This window comes from Xenopus tropicalis, chromosome 10 (assembly GCF_000004195.4).
Source record: "Xenopus tropicalis strain Nigerian chromosome 10, UCB_Xtro_10.0, whole genome shotgun sequence".
NCBI lineage: Eukaryota > Metazoa > Chordata > Amphibia > Anura > Pipidae > Xenopus > Xenopus tropicalis.
In genome coordinates, this window is record NC_030686.2 from 32,001,437 (window position 1) to 32,021,088 (window position 19,652).

A 19,652-nucleotide genomic window follows, 5' to 3' on the forward strand; every position below is an offset into this window, starting at 1 on the left:
CATTGTGTAAAATGCAGGTTGTATGGGGTAGTTGTACTTAGTTGTAACTGCACACTCAAGCAGTTACGCACTGAAATCCGCTTTGTTTGGCATCAGCCATAGTTGTATAATTACAAAACGATGTGGAATATGTTGGTGTAATATAAAGAATAAGAAGTTTTGAAACGTTTTGAAACGTAAAAGCAGATTCTTGGCGGTGTATATCCGCAGGCAAATAATCTGCCCCATGTGGCATCAGCCATTGGGTCATTAAAATCAGTTCCTGCACCAGTTGTGCTTTCAGTCTAAAGGTGGCCATACATGCATCGATATTAACGTACAAAACAAAATTACATATGGTATTTGGTGTGTGTATGGTGGGAAATGAGGCAACAGATATTTGCAAAGGCCTTGGCTATTAATTGTCTTGTTGATCGGGCAGGATGGAGAATTTTGATCGGGTGTCTTTGAAGGTGCCTAGCAAAGGCAAGCAGCTAGGGCTGAATCATCAAATAGGGGTAGAATTTCTTCTAAGATCATAATTGTAACATGCATGGCCACCATAATCCACAGACAATTTTATCAGGAGCCAATTAGCCTCCCTGTATGTTTTTGAAGTGTGGAAGAAAGAAAAGTATTACCTGAAAAAAACCCACTCAGTAATACCTGTAATATTAAATAATAAAATGATACAATTAAAGCTATTAATCCCACTCTGCCATAAAGATTGCTTACGAGGAAATGTGTGGCACTATGAGATATGGTTACTGGCGTGTTCCAGTGCATGTTATTTTGTGCATACTTGAAATCTGACTCGGCCTAAAGCAGCCTGGAATGTTTACATATCAAACCCTTCTGCGTTTTGTCAAGCTAAAGTTTACTGTATACAAATTTCATCAGAGATGGGAGTGACTCCAGTGGGCGTAATGAGCACACAGCTCCAGGGGGAAGTGACCCTGCATTCCCACCCTTTTCTCATTATATTATATACCATGACTTTATACTGCATCTTTAGATTAAAGTTAGTTGAACAAGATTAGGCACAAAAAGTGATGTACCATTACATAGCTTTTTACACCAGAATTTTACTCTCCATAATAACAAATAAATAGGGCTTTCTGTGCAGAACAAGCAGTGGCAGCATGCTAAGTAACATTTATAGTTAAAAGTGAGGCTAACAATTATTTTTTAAAAAATGTTGTTTATTAGGGACTAATCTTCTTTTTCCACTGAATCTCTTACTGTGTTTCACTCAATACTTACATAGGATCTTGCTGACATCTTGATCACTGTGCCCAAATGTATTTTGTATTTCCCTGTTTTAGTCCAGTAATTCTAGACTACAGGGAGTACCTTCTTAATCCTAGCTGGTTGCTAGGGTCTTATTTACCCTAGCAACCAGGTATTTGTTTAAACAAGAGATGGGAATATGAATAGTTAAGTGGCCTGCATGGAAAAATAAGTAATAATAAAACTGTAGCCTTGCAGAGAAATACTTTTTGGTTGCCGGGGTCAGTGACCCCCATTTGAAAGCTGGAAAGAGGCAGAAAAGAAAGGCAAATTATTCAAGAACTATAAAAATAATTTAATTAGGAAGACCAATTGCAAAATTGCTAGGAATAGGCCAATCTATAACATACTAAAAGTTAACTTAAAAGTGAACCACCCCAAAACTAAAAAAAAAAATAGTGCAAAAAACAACAAGTATATAAAAGCACAACAAGCTTTTTCAGGGGGAAAGAGTTAACTTAGGGATAGGGATATTATAGATGTCAGGTGACAAAAAACTATTTAATTTCAACTAGTGATTCAGCCTTTAGAACTGTATAGCGCCTGTGTATAGTACCTGTGTAGTTCTGCAATGCCTTCAGTTTGCAATGAGCCCTGTCTGCATCTGTGCCTTGATTGGTCAGTTTTACTGTCTGTCAAGAAAGCTGTGCTCTGATTGGAAAATCCACAACAAGAAAGATCCAATCAGAGTACAGCTGATTAAAGCAGAACCGGAGCTTGCCAGAACAGAAGCTTTCCAGGACAGTGCAGAAACGGAGTGAGGTATTTATTTTTGTTAATTTTTAAGGTGCCAAACAGGTTTGGGGAGGCTTAGCCCCCCCCCCCACTAACCTTAATGAAAATCCGCCTATGCCCTGCCTCCCTCCAGTAACCCACATCTGGGGGCCATAGGTCATCCCAAACCCACCAACCTGTGGGTCCCACAGGTTTTAAAACAGTTTAAGAATCCTATAACTACAGGATAGCAATTTTTGTTAACTATTTTGAATGGGACAATTAAAAAAATCTGTTTCTTTTTGTCTCAGAAAATTAATTATCTACATTTTATTGTCTATTGCAGAAAAACATTTCACTATATTAACAGGGCTATAGGGACTTATTCGGACCCATAGTTAATAACAATTGTTCTAATTTCTGTTTATTCCACATATTTACATACTAAGTTAAAATGTGAAAAGTCCAAAGTACGGCAAGGCTTGGTCTCCGAACCAAAATATAATAATTTCTTGAATGGACCCATAATTAATAACACTTGTTTATATTTCTATATATAACATATACATGCTACGTTTGATTAAAAAGAAGAGAGTCCTTAGGTGAGTTCCTCCCAGAAATAATTGGTAGCTTTTTAAACATATATTGCCTCCACCCGTTTATCCAGACTAACACAGTAAAATAGATCATCAATTTCCATAAATATTTGGTTGCACTTTTTTTTAGGCTTTCTTACACTTTTATGTAACTTAAACATCTGAATTAAAACAGTAATTAGCTGCTTACGTGCTTAAATGCATCTGTTTCCATTTACTTACATTGAACCACATGCAGTAATTCCACTGTAGTGGTCAAGGTTTACTGTGGCCACGTCAGACTTTACCTATAGGTATTTATTACACAAACCTGTAGAGCAATTCTGTGATATATATCCCTTTTCCTATTTATGTGGCAAGCTGTACCTCCAATCAGTGTCTTATTGTGTCTGCAAATTGAAGTGATTTTCCTACTAACATGCCCTGTGTTATTTTGCATGTTCTAAATATGGTGAAGAAAAACACATTGCAATGATAACAATCCTGGAATAAGTGGAAGCAGGTGGATTCTCACCTGACACCTGTAAAATATTGGCTGTGGGCCAACAAAAATCTGCATTACATTGAGGGAAAAGCACAATTTCTGTTATACCTTCAGGCTTTGCCGGCTGCCTTAGTGCTTATCTTGCCTATCACTATGCAAACACGTGTCAGTACAAATGTTATTAGCCAGTTTAAGGGAATGGGGGGGGGTTTAGGACAGACCATAAAAATAAGAAATGTCAGACAGTGCATCTTGCACAGACAAGCAAGAAGTATATGTTTCTCCATAATTGAGAAGTATGTTATGCTGCTTACCCCCCCTCAGCATTCAATGATTTTCTTGTATCCCTCACATGGGGTGGTTTGTCTTTAACTTTTAGTATGCTATAAAATGCCCTATTCCTAGTAACTTTGCAGTTCGTTTGGATTATTTATTGTTTTGGAATTATCTACCTTAGTCTTTTGTATCTTTTCAGCTTTCAAATGGGGGTCACTGACCCCTGCAGCCAAAAAACTATTACTCTGTGAGGCTACAATTTTATTCTTACTGTTACCTTTAATTAATTGGTGGCCATACATGTTAAGACCTCACCAAATGAGCTGATCCTCTTCCATTATGCCCATATAAGGTGGCTAGGGCCAAATGATCAAATTAAAACAATGGGTATATGGGCACCGGACAGAGAGCCACATCAATGGTCGATGTGGTTACCGATCAGACGAGAAAATCAAACCAGCCTGATTGAGATCTGGCCAATTTTAGGCCAGATATTGGTTGAGTAGGCTTGTCAGGGGTGCCCAGACACGGGCTCATAAGCCCGTGAAGGACCTAAATCGGCAGCTGAAATCTGCCTGTGAAACCTTTAGGTTAATGTCAGACGAAGCATCTGGCGTATATTTTCGGCAAGCTGAAAACCTCTTTCCGAAAATACCGCCATCCACCTCCTACCTGTGCCTGCACCGGAATGAATAAGATACGCACCGGTGCAGGCACGTATAGCCGAAATACGCATAAAAACGCAAGAGAATGCAGGCCCACTCCTATTTGTATTCCTTTTTTACTTTTAAACCACTGCTTGATTGCTAGGGTAAATAAGACCCTAGCAACCATATAGCTGCTAACTGGAGAGCTGCTGAACAAAAATGCTTAATAACTAAAAAAAACTATAAAATTAAGAAATGAAGACCAACTTCAGCAGAATATCAATATCTTCATCATACTGAAAGTTAATTTAGGTAGGTGAACTACCCTTCTAAGAAATTTTCTCCTGAACTTTTCTAGGGGCATGGTGAAACTAAAGAGCATATTTATTAAAATACTGGGTGCAGGGTGAAACCTGTGTAAGGAACCATAAAGTTAAAAAGAGCTAATTGACAATCCCCTTGATTTGTGAATGATTTGGTGATTGAAGTTCTGCAATTCCAGAATCAAAATTAGTAAGATATACTATATATCGTAGTCAGATCTACAAAGACACCATAGACATCAATGGGAATTGGATGTTCTAATTTTGGAAATAGATAATTGATTTTTTCATAGTTATGAATATTTCAGGGTACAGTAAATCTTGCCTAGTATAAGTCAGCTAGAGATTGTAGGTAACAATTACAAGCAGCCAGTCTGACATTTTCTAGTTGTGAAAGGGCACAGTCTGTACCTAAACAGCCAGTGAGATCATCTATCTCAGAACTGCATGTTTTTGTGCCCCTGCCATATTCTGGCTGAAATAAATAACTAGGAACACAACATACTGTGTAATTGCCTTACATTCATAAATATTTTTATACACAAGCTGAATCGTTAATGGCTGGCATTTATATAATGCATAGTTGGTCTGGGCAGCCAGCATGAGTTTTAGATATGACAAGTCTGGCATTATGTTCAAAGTTTTATTAATGAAACCATGCAGTGCTCCAAAGGGGATACAGTCCCATTCAGAATGAGTCCTGTTCATATCCCAAGTATTATGTGCTTATATATGTAGCACTGTGGTACACAGCAAGATGAATAGCTATGTTGCAAATTCACAGTTAAATTGTGTTTTTAAAGGGAAACTATATCCTCGAACAATGTAAGTCTCTATAAAAATATATTGGATAAAACAGATCATACTGTATGTCAGGGATCCCCAACTTTTTATACCTGTGAGCCACATTCAAATGGAAAAAGTGTTGGGGAGCAACCCAAGCATAGGGGGTACAAATAAGAGCTATAATTGGCTATTTGGTAGCTCCTATGTGGACTGGCAGCCGCCTATAGGAGGCTCTGTTTGGCTTTACACTGGGTTTTATGCAATCAAAACTTGCCTCCAAGCCAGAAATTCAAAGATAAACACCTGCTTTGAGGCCACTGGGAGCAACATCTAAGGGGTTGGGGAGCAACATGTTGCTCACGAACAACTGGTTGGGGATCACTGCTGTATGTGAAACTCTGCTTCATAATTCAAACAAATAGTTTTGGAGGGCACACCACAACTGCTAAAGCAGAAATAGCTGGCTTTAAAACAAAGATGGCAAAAAGGAAAAAAAGGGTGTATTACATTTCATCCAACTGGTGGTCTGTATATTATGCATTGTACAGGTATAGGACCCATTATCCAGAATGCTCGGGACCAAGGGTATTCCGGATAAGGGGTCTTTCCGTAATTTGGATCTCAATACCTTAAGTCTAATAAAAAATCAATAAAACATTAATTAAACCCAATAGGATTGTTTTGCATCCAATAAGGATTAATTATATCTTAGTTGGGATCAATTACAAGGTTCTGTTTTATTTCTACATAGAAAAAGGAAATCAGTTTTAAAATTCTGAATTATTTGATTAAAATGGAGTCTATGGGAGACGGGCATTCCGTAATTCGGAGCTTTCAGGATAACTGGTTTCCGGATAAGGGGTCCGATACCTGTAATAGTATTAACTGTTTTGTGAATATTTTCCATATAAAGAGCACTATATGTTCAACATACCATTTGTTGCCTTTTTGTGGTTAGTAGGTGTGCATTGTGTATTTGATTGATTTAAACTCTGCTTCATACAAAGCATACTTTATTGTAGTATGTGCCATTGGATAATGCTAAATAGAAAATTTTAAGTACTAAGGGCTGTCACTGGGACCATATATGTTAGGTCTCATTAGCCATTAATAGACAGTTCTGTCTTTTGCTTCCATACTACTTCCTGTTACAGTCAGAGCTGCATTGTTTCCTGTCAGCTGATCTCTGAGGGAGCACACATCCCATCACTAAATGGCGGCTCAAGGGAAAGGATGTAAAAGGGCAATATTTACTGATATATATATATATATATATATTCCAGTTTGGTAATATTCTTTAATAGGCTACTTAATATGATATAAACTATGTTGGCTATTTGTTTAGCATCCCCCAGTAATCTGAATCCCAAATCATGCTTATTTCAGCTCATTGATTTCAGCTGGGTACTTAGGGCAAAGACACACAGAGCTACTTAGTAGCAGCTACTTGTCACAGCTACTAAACCCCAGAAAATCCCCTTCCATAGACAATACTGAAAATTGCCTCTGCTAAACACACGTAGAGACAGTTATCAGTAAATGATCAGCATTGTCTGTTTTAGTAGCCACGACAAGTAGCTGCTACTAAGTAGCTCCGTGTGTCTTCACCCTTAGAGAACCTGCATTCTTAAAAGTTGTGTATTTGTGCATGTTCCCAATCCAAGCCCACGCAAGAAACACCTGGAAGACAAACATGGTACTGTGCTTTCCAGCAAAGTACCCTAGGTTGGGATTTTTTTTTTTTTTTTGTAACTTGAATTTTTTTATTGAAAAAGCATTTCAATGGTTTACATACATTCTTGAAAAGTAAAGCATAAAAAGATAGAGAAAGGAGATGGGGGTAAGGGTAGGTAGGAGATCAGTTCACCATTTATATCGCTTTGAAGGTTCCGTTTCTATGGTATTGTTAAATTGCTAAACACCTGTGGTCCTATTGGTCTAGGGGGTTGAGGCTAACATTTCCCATGGGGCCCATATTTGCAGGAAGTGTGGGGTCCTGTTTTGCAGTCGGGCAATGTTTGATTCAAACAACTTGTTGCTTTCCACTCTGCGTTTGATTTCCATTAATGTTGGTGGTGTGGAGGATGGGATTTTTTTTGTAATAGAAGATGGGCACCAATCCATGGCAAACTGGCATTCTCTATTCAACCTGGCTTCTCCATTAAAAAATGGACAGTATAATAAATAGAATTGCTATATTTTGGAACTTTCTGAATATTAGATTTCTGTATAATAGATCCCTTACCTGTGCATGGATTTGTACCTTGTATGTGCCAGGTACCTTATTTACTCAGGGGACTAAAACATTGTTGGACCAGGATTTAGTATGGACATATCTGATAAACAACAAATATCTGACATTTTTTAAATACAGATCATCATTATCTCATTATTTGATCAGGGCCAGGAACTGCTAGTTATGTGAAATAAAACTGTAGTTTGTTATTAGTACCTGTACTAGTTTTGAAAGCTGCATATTTTGCATTTTATTGTTCAGATGGATTTCCTTCAATGATATCTTCTTAGAGCCACTTGAATATATGGCTCAGAGATTAGGAAATTCTACTGGGTTTACATATAAGAGTTATGAAGCTGGTGTTAATTTATTAAGAAATTAACAAAGAGTTTTACAAAATGCCTTAATCTGCCATTTTAGTTAAGACTGTGTCTCAGTAGGGATAATAATGACATTAGAGATCAGCTCAGGTCTAATTGGGTAGAACTGCACCCAACACGCATTGTACCATTTGTTACACCATACAGTTACACTTTGCCGGATTTTTAGGTTGCTAATATACAGTAAGATTCCAAAGTCTTCCGAAACCACAGAGAATGGAAAAACAAAGCTATCATAATTGAATGGAATATCCGACAATATTAATAAAACTTTCTTAGAAACAGAAGTTTTTTTTAAAACTTTTTTTATTAAAAAAAAAAAAACAAACATTTTTGATTATTATCAGTTTAAACCCAACACATTGGTAAATGAAAGAAATAATTTAAATAACGTTTTTTATTAGAATGGGTTCTGGTAAGGGAAAGCATCACCAAGTCATAATTTTAGGAATTATAAACTTAAAAGCAATGCATAGCCTTTTATTTGGTCTTCTGAAGCAAAGTAATTTCCTTGAATAAATAATGGATTGAAGGTTCTCTTAAATAATTGTGTGACCAGATGAGTATTAGTTTTCTCAGGTAGTAGAAAAAGCTTCCTTTGTGTGGGTCTAAGTAGAAACAACTGCCCTGGGCCCTGCAACTACTGGGGGCCTATAGTTAGGGTTGCCACCTGTCCTGTCAAAACTGCCTGTCTGGTTTTCCACATTAGGAAAACCAGACAGGAGTCTACTACACTGACGCGGCAATTGGCCAGTTGCCACATCATAGCCCCCACTCCCTGGCATCACTGAACCACCCCAACGTCACCCCAACGTGCCTGCCCCCTGCCTGGGATTGCTAAAGCCGAAAAGGTGGCAACCCTACTGTGAACTGTGGCTGGGGGATAGCAGGTATAGTAGGGAGAGATGGTGCCTATAGTAGCAGTGGGGGGATAATAGCCTCTGGGAAGGGACTGTGGCTGTGGGATAGCAGGTATAGTAGGGAGAGATGGTGCCTATAGTAGCAGTGGGGGGATAATAGCCTCTGGGAAGGGACTGGGGCTGTGGGATAGCAGGTATAGTAGGGAGAGATGGTGCCTATGGTAGCAGTGGGATAATAGCCTCTGGGAAGGGACTGGGGCTGTGGGATAGCAGGTATAGTAGGGAGAGATGGTGCCTATAGTAGCAGTGGGGGGATAATAGCCTCTGGGAAGGGACTGTGGCTGTGGGATAGCAGGTATAGTAGGGAGAGATGGTGCCTATAGTAGCAGTGGGATAATAGCCTCTGGGAAGGGACTGGGGCTGTGGGATAGCAGGTATAGTAGGGAGAGATGGTGCCTATAGTAGCAGTGGGGGGATAATAGCCTCTGGGAAGGGACTGTGGCTGTGGGATAGCAGGTATAGTAGGGAGAGATGGTGCCTATAGTAGCAGTGGGGGGATAATAGCCTCTGGGAAGGGACTGGGGCTGTGGGATAGCAGGTATAGTAGGGAGAGATGGTGCCTATAGTAGCAGTGGGGGGATAATAGCCTCTGGGAAGGGACTGTGGCTGTGGGATAGCAGGTATAGTAGGGAGAGATGGTGCCTATAGCAGCAGTGGGGGGATAATAGCCTCTGGGAAGGGACTGGGGCTGTGGGATAGCAGGTATAGTAGGGAGAGATGGTGCCTATAGTAACAGTGGGGGGATAATAGCCTCTGGGAAGGGACTGGGGCTGTGGGATAGCAGGTATAGTAGGGAGAGATGGTGCCTATAGTAGCATCGTTATTGCTGAAAATAATAGTTTGTCTTTTAAAAATATGTATTTAAATAAGTCCGTTAGATCCCCTACAGGCACAAGGAACCTTCCTTATCTGATGATACTGTAGTAGTAATTTGCACAGTAGACCTGTCCTTCCAGTAATAACAGAGCTTATGAGTTGGGTTGCAGAAATGTCTCTGTAGTGGTTATATTCAATAGATGCCCTTTAATAAAGGATGTTTTAGCGACCCATCTTGTTAGCATAACTCACAATGATCCTGGTTGGAAAATATTGTTTTAAACCCCAGCACTGATTGGCTAGGTGCACACCAAGCTATAACCAAACCAACTATGTATATGACAATGTCCCTGTTCATCCATTTTAGTCTGTGCATTGGGACTGTTCCACCTGTGTCCAAATATGTGGAATCGGAGGGTATGTGTTTGTGATATTGGATAAGGCACACCGTGCATGTTTGAGTCAAATTTGCATATTATATTTCACATTTTGGGCAGCCCTAATTAACAAGAATGGTTTTCATATATCTGTAAGTGAAGGTGGTGGGCAACAAAATAAAATAACACTGGACCCATTTCCAGATTCTGTGATATTAATGTTAAAACCATAAAAAGCTACAGTTGCACTGTTTATTTATGGTGATACTTTACCTTTAATATCTGATATGACAGGGGAGCTGTAGACACCTCTACGAATCCAAAGATTAAGGCCCTGGCTTTGGAGGGAGAGCAATTCCCTTTTCAGAGCCCTCACACTGATTTGTTTGGTTTTCTGCAGAGTTTACTGAGGCCCCAGCTATGTGGGATGCCTGCCTGTGCCCCATACATTAAGGACAACCGGTCTTCCAAATGAAGCTACACTTTTATTGTTACTTTATATTACTAATCTTCCTATAGACCCTTGCCTATTCATATTTTAGTCCCTCAATACAACCACTGCCTCGTTGTTAGGGTGAATACAAACGACCATAGCAACCAGACTGCTACTGAAATACCAAACTGCAGAGCTGATGGACAAAAAGCTGCATAAGAAAGTGATTATCCCTTAACTGCAATTCTGGTTCAGCACAGCCTAAGGGACATAAGTGCTAGATTCCCTTCATTCCTCAGTTCTTTGGGGCCAGCTACATTCAACACAACCATTCTAATTCACTGTAGGGAATATTCACACACTTACTCAGAGATTTGAGATGTGGGCACTCCTATAAAAGCAATTTAATACTCACACGATTATATTTAGGCCTACATTGTCAGCAGTATTTAGCATCCATCCTGCCCTTGTAATATCATTACAGTCACTGACTGACATAACTTGCACGTCTATAGGCGACACAAATCTTACATTCTATCCCCACATCCTGTGCCAGGCCAAGGGGGAACCCATTTATTAACCACAAAACATCTAAAGCATCTGTTTTATTTGTGCACATAAATAGTTCCCATCTTTTCGCCATTATACATTTTAATAGAAAAATAAATGTTATTCAGCTTAGAACTGGGACCTGAATATACAATGACACAAAAATACAATTTTAGTAATGTGAAATACTAAATATAAACATGGGCAGGGGTTTTGTGGTCCTTCTGCAGATTGTAGTGTCAAAGCACGACTGGCCCATAATGCTGCCTGGAACCCTTTGCCTTTGAAGATGGCTTGTTGCCACTTGCCTTGATAGCACCTTAAGGTAAGCAAGAAGGCCCCTCTAAAATGGTCCAGATTTTACCTACAATTGCTAAGGCCATCTTGCTGTCCTCAACACACCCAACCTGTTAGGGTGAAGACACATGGAGCTACTAGTAGCAGCTACTTGTCACAGCTACAAAAACAGACAATTCAGATATTTACAGAAAATTGTCTCTACGTGTGAGGCAATTCTCAGTATTGTCTATAGCAGGGTATATCCTGGGAATTAGTAGCTATGATAAGTAGCTGCTACTAAGTAGCTCTGTGTTTCTTTGCCTTTATACACAGTCCAGTGTAGTCACTACTATTTCTCTACCTGTAAAAATAGACCTACCGGCTTCCTTAGGGAGATATTACTCATCAACCCTGTATCTTGGGAATGTGGAATCTGAGAATCTGCTAAGGTTAGGATACAGTCTGTGTGAAACAGATAGTTATATCCACACAGAGGTGCCCATACACCTTCAGATCTGCTCGCTTGGCGGATCGGGAGAATCCAGGCTAATTTGATCGTTTGGCCCTGGGGGCCTGGGTATAAGCAAAGTCGGTCCAGGGACCGCATCAACGAGCCGATGCGGTTCCCGATCCGACTAGATTTTTTAACATGCCCGATCGAATCGGTCTAAGGGACCGATATTGGCAGCTAGAATAGCCCCGTGTATGGGGACCTTTACACTTCCATTCTAGGTAAGTTTCACTTGGCTCTAAAGTGCTCACAATCCCCTTTGTATTTGCTGACACTGGAAGGTTGCAGGAAACCAACAGCTCGGTTCCTGCCACAGTTCATATTCACAGAATAAAACTGAGCAAGATGTTAGGAGAATCTAAAATGGGAATTTCAGATGTGCTGTGTGCAGAAATAACCTTCTTACCCAGTAATACACTATATAGTAATATATATACATATATAAGTTTATAGGTATGACTGCAGTCCATCTGAGATTCTGCAAAGTGCATCTAGTAACCTTACAGTACTGCTATGACTTGATTTCCTCTCTCATCAAAAAATAGTATCTTGGAATGCTCAATAAATAATAAACCAAGCCAAGGAAATCAGCCTATTGTCCATCACTAATGCAGGAAGGGCTTGTCCCAGTCTGTTGACTAAAAATAAGATGTTTGATTTTATTATTCAAACAGTGCCATGTCAGTAAAAACCTAACTGCTGATAGGTCACTATACATTCTTGGGCAGTGGTATCTTTGCCTACGATGCCATTTGTGTTTTCCTCTTCTGGTAACGGAGCATAAAAAGAGAAGTCAGACATGCCAGACTTGAGGTGCCTTGGCTGTTTTAAACAACAACTTCCAGCATGCTCCGCAATAAAACCCTGGTTCCTTTGATATTTTGCCTTTTATAATCATTTTAAAGATAAACAATGGCTAAGATGAGGTGCTATTTCTCAGCTTTGGAGATACAATATCTCTTTGCTTTCCCTACTTTCAGAGCAGACATCTTGATGAACCACCTACAGCTTGGGAAGAGTCCAGAAAGCAAGTTACAAATCTAAGTGGGAGTTTTCCGTTCATACGTCATATGGATGCTATGACTTATTAAAGGCATGAGTTGGCAACCGCCAACACATATTTTCTCATATCTGCTGAAAAAGTATCTATTTCATTTCAACCACCCTCAATTCTATCAAGGCACAGATACTTTACATTTATTTGTCAATATTACAAAATGTTCCCATATACAGTAGCAGTGTGCTTTTGTGACATATTAAATGCTTAAATAGATATTTATCCTTTATTTCTGCTATTCTGATTGAATATAACCACTCACCCGCAGGTATCCCAGGTGAACCGGCTATGGATTGGTTAGGTGCAATAAACTAAGGAACAAGGGGAGGGGGGTTGACTTGATATCTTTTTTACACACATCACACTCTCATAATTGTTATGCAAAACATAGGAAATAAAATTTGTATAAAAAAGACCAACACAAACAAAAAGAGTCAGGTCTTACTTTATCTTGTAACTAAGGTCCAAAAATATATTCTGTTGTAGACTTAAAGGTCTTCACTCCACAATAAATGACCTCAACAATAGCCACTGAATTAAATATGGGGTTTAACTTTTTCTGCTTCATGTTATAGAAGGAACTCTTACATTTGTAGTGTAGATTGTTCCTAGAGGTGCCGCAGGAGAGAGCTCCCCTTTGTTATATTTAATAGATGGGCCCTTCTTCAGCTTGTTCTGTGGATTCTGCTCCCAAGAAGTATTAACTCCTCTTTGAACCCTAGATGGAGTGACTTTGTGAATATATATACCCCTTTAACCAGTTCCACACTGGAAGTTCAGAGTTGGCACCAATCCTGCTTTCAAAATGGAGGTTATGCACCAATGGTCCATTTGTTTGGTATCATAATTAGACATCTTTCCAATGTAATTCACATAACATACACACTGTATTTGAACTGTAGAATATTCAACTTTGGCAGTTTTTATGCTCTTAGTAAAGAGAGCGTCTCCATAATAAGGATTTTTTCTGTGTGTGCGTTCGTCGCATTTGATCAGTTTTGCACCGAATACCTTTGGAATAATACACGTAACTGAAGCAGCAAAAGGAGATTCCAAATCACAACTGATTGTCTCCCAAATTATCCTCTTGGCTCCCCTTTCTTCATGTTTATATATAATATGTATGTATATGCATGTAATACATACATACATCATATCTATAATTATATATATATATTTATGTTTCTTTTCAAATGCAAAGAAACAACAATAAAGTGATGGAATCTTTTTTTGCATCAAACAAAGGATGAAAATCCAGCAATAGGTGCACGTGCCGCTGGGGCAAGGCTGCTCGGGGGGCGGTAAATGGGATTTTGGGAAGGGAGACTGTGAGACTGCTGGGGTGTGGGAGTCCGGCTTGCCTTTGGCCTATAAAGGCTTCCCTGGTGGCTGCTGTTGCTGTTGGGGATGATACAGTGATCGCTATCCTCAGGTTCATTCTCACTGTAGTTGTAAGCGTGGGCTCGTGATATGCCTTTCTGCTGGCGTCTCCATGAGTTGTAGTAGGTGGGGTCACTGATGTAATGGTTAACGAATGAATGGGTTTTCTGCTGATTCTGGTCCACTTCATATTCACTGTCACTCCCCTTAACGAAAGAAAAAAAATATTATTACAGAAATCCCTTCAGCCATACCAAGACAGTCTACTGTGCCTTGCTGGGCCCAAACTACAATTAACTGAAATGTTAGGAAACAAACCAGGCCATCAGCCTATTAAAGGATAAGTAAACCTTTAAAATAAGTGAATGCAATTTCCAACCTTGATCTACTTGAGGAATTTGTCAGGTGAAAGAAAGATGGCTGGCCTGATGTTCTTCTGATTAAGAAAAATATTAGAAACCTCAAATAACTTGTTCTCGCACCTTTTTTAACCAGAAGGACAATGACTTGACTTGACATTTCCCTTAATATCTTTGAATCTTAAAAGAAAGATAAAATTGCAAAATGTGCTTATAATAGCACATTATTATTATCATTATTAGAGGTCTACTTATCCTTTACATTTTTATTGTGTATTGCACTGTTAATGGGCAGCAAGGTAATTAATTTAGATTAAAGGATCCCTGCTTTAACCAGATCCTGAATGGTGTTGGTGTTTAACTGCCTGCAACTGTACCCAGAATGGGGTGTGGTGTAGTGTAGGTGGTTGTAGAAGTACATAATGCTGCTAGTTTTAAAATGCCAAAGAAACCTAGGATTAAAGAACCAAGAGCAGCCTGGGATGATTCAGTGAAAGAACCTTCTTATGATAACAAGTAAACACCCATGTATTTACTGCTCAGTCACATTATCAACACAGGGACAAGGGCAAGGGACCATGGGGCACTACAACTGGGGATTGGGAATTTATTATGGTCCTGTTCATACCATCCTAAACTCACAAAATTCCTATACATGCTCCCCATCTGTATGAAACATGGACTTTCCCAATTACCTAGTTGGTGGCAACAAGCTTCCTGCATGGACTTGAACCCCTTTCCCTTCATATCTGCCCATAAACTGCAAAAATATTTAGCAACTATTCTTGAAGGTTTAGCCTGCCTTGGACAGGCCGATGCAAACTAGGAATTGCCTGAATTAACTATGATGTATTCCTTTGTATTCGATAACATAGAGCATACAAGTCTCTCTGAGAGTGGGAAAAGTTGCTGTAAACACTACAAGCAGATACTTGCATAGAGAAAGCAGCAGGCAGAATGTGCTGTACACTAAGGATTCTAGCAGAGAGAATATTTGTGTTGGCAAAGGTGCGGCCTGATCCTTTCAAGTTCAGGGAATGCGAGGCTCCTACAGTAATGGAATTTTATACTGGGCACAGCCAGTTCTGAAAGTTGGTTGTCTGCAGAGTTAAATATTTTCTTTACACGTGCTGGTTATTGTGAGTGGGCAGGCAAGCTCTCACTTGTGTATGATTTTCCCAGGGATTTTTATTAATGAGTAAATACTAATTCCAAGTATATATTAAGAAGTAAAAAAAAAAAAAGTACTCTTTATTTTAATAGTGTTAATAAATATTAAATCCTTAATATTATATCTCTAATATTTATTAAGGAGTGAAAATAGAGGCTGTATAGTGAAAAGCAGCCATCATACTGGCCGTTCCGTGTACAAAAAGAAACATCAGCTGAACAGGATTCCAACCTGCAGAGTCTCCTATGTTTTCTTTATCAAGCAACTTCATTTACAAGGTCAGTTTTTGTATTGTCTTTGGTGTATCAAAGCCTTTATTCCAGCTACACCCTGTAACATGTTCTGTTACACAGGAAAACTCCCTGTGACCTCAAAAGATTGCCTTTCACTTGGAGCGCTTTGTGACAATGGCCGCCTCTGTGCTGGCAGCATTATTATTTTGCAAATTACATATCAGCTGGGTGTGTGACAATACCACAGGGAGAATTCATGGCTGCCACACCATACAAATGTATTTACCCTTGCATTCCAACTGTTCAAAATAGGTTATGAAAAAAATAAACGTATATATGACCCCTTGGCTGTATACACAGACCTAGGCAGATATCATAAACTAAAGGGTAAATAAACGTATATATGACCCCCTAGGCAGATATCATAAACTAAAGGGTAAATAAATGTATATATCATTATTTATAAGAAGAACTTTGTTTCTCTTAAGGGGCACTATACCCATAAATATTGCTGGAGAAATGTGTTTCCTACAAGGCAATATCTGTCGTTCAACTAGTATTAAAGGGGTCTTGTATTAATAAACAGGTCTTGTGCGGAACATTTTTGCCTATGTTTAATATAAGCAGTAACAAAAAACATAGATATTTCCTAATTAAAGCAATAGTATGTCCAGCACAAGCCCTATTCCTTGAACCAATGCTGAAAATATTGCCCCTTTAAAGGAAAACTATACCCTCAGAATAAACCCTTAACCAACTCTCGGCAAACTGGAATATATATATCAGTAAATATTGCCCTTTTACATCCTTTCTCTTGAGCCGCCATTTAGCGATGGGCTGTGTGCTCCCTCAGAGATCAGCTGACAGGAAATAATGCAGCTCTGACTGTAACAGGAAGTAGTATGGGAGAAAAAGACAGAACTCTGTCCATTCATTGGCTGATGGGGCCTAGCATGTATGTGTGCCTTGGCTTGTTTGTGTGCACTGTGAATCCTAAGACCCCAGGGGGTGGCCCTTAATTCTTAAAATGTCATCTTGGGACAGGCAAAGTGACTGACTGCAGTGCCTCCCTGTTTATATGAATAAGAGACTGCCAGAGGCCTCTCTGTTGGGAATTATTTGGAAATGAAGATGAGAGAAAGTTTGCCATTGTCAGTTATTATTAAGGAGAAGTCTAAAACTGTCAGTATCGCTACTTCGAATCCAAAGATAATAAAGCAAGTAGACAAATACAAAGGGAAAATAAAATATGCAGATAGTGTTTTTTAAAACTCGCCCATATGGCCACAGCATATTTTACGTATATCTATAGGTATTTTATAAATATGGTGTCCTCCAGATATTAGTATTTTCTACTGACTGTACAGTAGCATATATCCTCTTCATATGGCAGAATATACCCTTGGCTGCCATATAAAGAGGAAAACTGGGCTGAATTATTGGGCACAGGGTACATACGTAGCCACCTTTAATAAGTATGCCCCAGAGTGGGTCATTTAGATTGTATTTAGATGAAGTTTTATAATTTTTATCTATTACATCTATCTAAAAACTTCTGCAGAAATACTCCAGAAGCACTGACACAGGGTATCAGGTAAGCTATTACAATTACTGGGAGGAGGCTTACATTTGGTAGCCCCCTGTGATAGAAACTTTAGTTCTCCTTTATAGCTGTATATTTATATAATTAGCAAAATAATGTATGAGCTACGTTACCACACTACATTTCCAAAAATGTGATAATATATGTAATGTATAAACACTCTCACATATTGTAAGTGTCTTAGGAGAGGGAATCTGCATTTATTAAGGGTTCAGTCAGCAGATATCCATGTTCTAATAAAGAGTTCTGGTATCCGTACAGAGAAACCAAAGAGCCCAGGAACTGACAAAGCAACTTTGGCTACAAAGATACACAGTGCAAGATGGATACAATATCTGTGAGCTATTGCTTGAAACTTTATATCAAAGTACAATAAAAACTTGACCAGAACCCAGTAAGACATGCCAAAAGTAAATCCCTGGGGCTCTCCAAGTATTTCTCAGTGGATCTCAATAACTTCTATGACGTGAGAGAAACTTAATCAACTTGTTTATGATTCTACGTCTGGGGCCAAACAGGCAAGTTTCTAGTGCCACTGGTATGCCACAAGAAATCCATTAGAAATGTTTGGCTGGGTTCCTTATGGCTGTGGCCACACTAGTGAATACCAATGACAGAATTGTTTGTGAATGCTAAGGTGAGGTTTTACGAGGAATAACTTTCTTGTTGCTGGGAGTATACAAACCAACAATCGTTCATGACATGGGCTAGCATTTTATTTTGCCTTGATCTGGAGAGGGTGCAAAGTTAGAATACAGCATTATACAGCAGCCAGCTGCAATGTTGGGGTCCAAACCCACCCTCAGCTGCCCTAATGCCACTCTAACGCAGCTTTCTAAGGGTGAAGACACATAGAGCTACTAGTAACAGCTTCTAAATTAGACAATGCTGATTATTTATTGATAATTGTCTCTATGTGGTTTTTTTTGCAGAGGCAATTGTCTATGGCAGGGTATTTTCTGGTATTTAGTAGCCGTGACAAGTAGCTTCTACTAAGCAGCTCTGTGTGTCTTCACCCTAATAGTAATGAAAATGGTACCCAAACATTCAGATGCAGAAGTTGTGTCATTGACAGAGCAAAACTGGCACTACATAAATTTAAAGATACAAACTAACTAAGCAAAATTGCATCTTGGCCTTTAGGTTTTTTGGGGCTGGGTCTTTCACCCTAGTAAACCTGGCCAGTATCGCTTCATCGAATCTAAAGATAGTAAAGCAAGTAGACAAATACAAAGGGAAAATAAAATATGCAGATATTGTGGTCTTTAAAACTCACCCATATAGCCACAGCATATTTTACGTATATCTATAGGTATTTTATAAATATGGTGTCCTCCAGATATTAGTATTTTCTACTGACTGTACAGTAGTAGCATATATCCTCTTCATATGGCAGAATATACCCTTGGCTGCCATATAAAGAGGAAAACTGAGCTGAATTATTTTTCAGAGGTTTAGGTTTTTTGGGTATGGGTCTTTCACCCCAGTTAACCTTGCCAGTAAAACATACATAACCTGTATCCTTTCTGTTATTTTAAGTAAGCTCCCCCTGAATGTACCTTGCAGGCTAGAGTCACAAGGTAGATGTGTTGGGAAACACACAGCATATATATAATCACTAGGGATCATTTCAGGACGCAAGAAATTCGACTTTGTTCTCTCTCCTTCTCCCTGTCAATCACTAGACACTGTAACCAAATTGCTTTGTCAACCCAGATCCCCACTGAGACTGAATCTATTGCTGTTATAGATGTCATGGTAAAATAAATACTAACTGCATTGTGACTTTGATGATGTTGTAGAACTATGAAGATACTTATGTTTCTCCTGGCTACCTTTCTCTAGGTTGTGTGCATTTCTCTTACCTGGGAGTCCGACACCTCTGAGGGTTTCTCTGTTAGGCTGCCACTCTCTGTGGGTATAAGGTCATTGTATTTGGTCACATCCTCATCTGAATAATGGAGACTCCCAGGACTAGGTCGAGGGGGAGACCTGGAGGGAAATATAGGGAAAAATAAACCAGGATTCATTTTGTGAAGCCTTTTTCTGGACACATCCTGCTGGCTCAGTTAATACAATGAACATGGCGAACCCAAATATGGAGAATAAAGGTTATGAAAGGCAGATGGAAATATGACAAATATGGTGCAGGACCCTCTTTATCTCTTGTATCAGTAATTGGTTGCTTTGTATATAAATCTGTATGTTCAATGCATATATTTATTGTACATCACTGTAGAATGATGTTGACTC

General features: G+C 39.1%; 1 protein-coding gene and 1 long non-coding RNA gene across 4 annotated transcripts in view; one reads left to right on the top strand and one right to left on the bottom strand.

The window, feature by feature from the left end:
• The first annotated feature begins 1,989 nt into the window (after positions 1 to 1,989).
• LOC116407941 lies at positions 1,990 to 19,331 on the top strand. Its single transcript, XR_004220627.1, has 3 exons — positions 1,990 to 2,031; positions 15,705 to 15,841; positions 19,245 to 19,331. It is a non-coding gene; the product is annotated as an uncharacterized LOC116407941 (long non-coding RNA).
• Positions 12,772 to 19,652, bottom strand: part of sdk2 (sidekick cell adhesion molecule 2) — a 347,374-nt gene continuing 340,493 nt past the window's right edge. For all 3 annotated transcript variants that reach the window (XM_031894269.1, XM_031894268.1, XM_031894270.1), the window contains 2 exons: positions 19,265 to 19,391; positions 12,772 to 14,239 (listed from right to left, as the gene is read on the bottom strand). In XM_031894269.1, the coding sequence (XP_031750129.1) occupies positions 13,889 to 14,239; positions 19,265 to 19,391 (478 nt within the window). In that variant the 3' untranslated portion in view covers positions 12,772 to 13,888. The remainder of the gene's footprint in view (positions 14,240 to 19,264; positions 19,392 to 19,652) is intronic.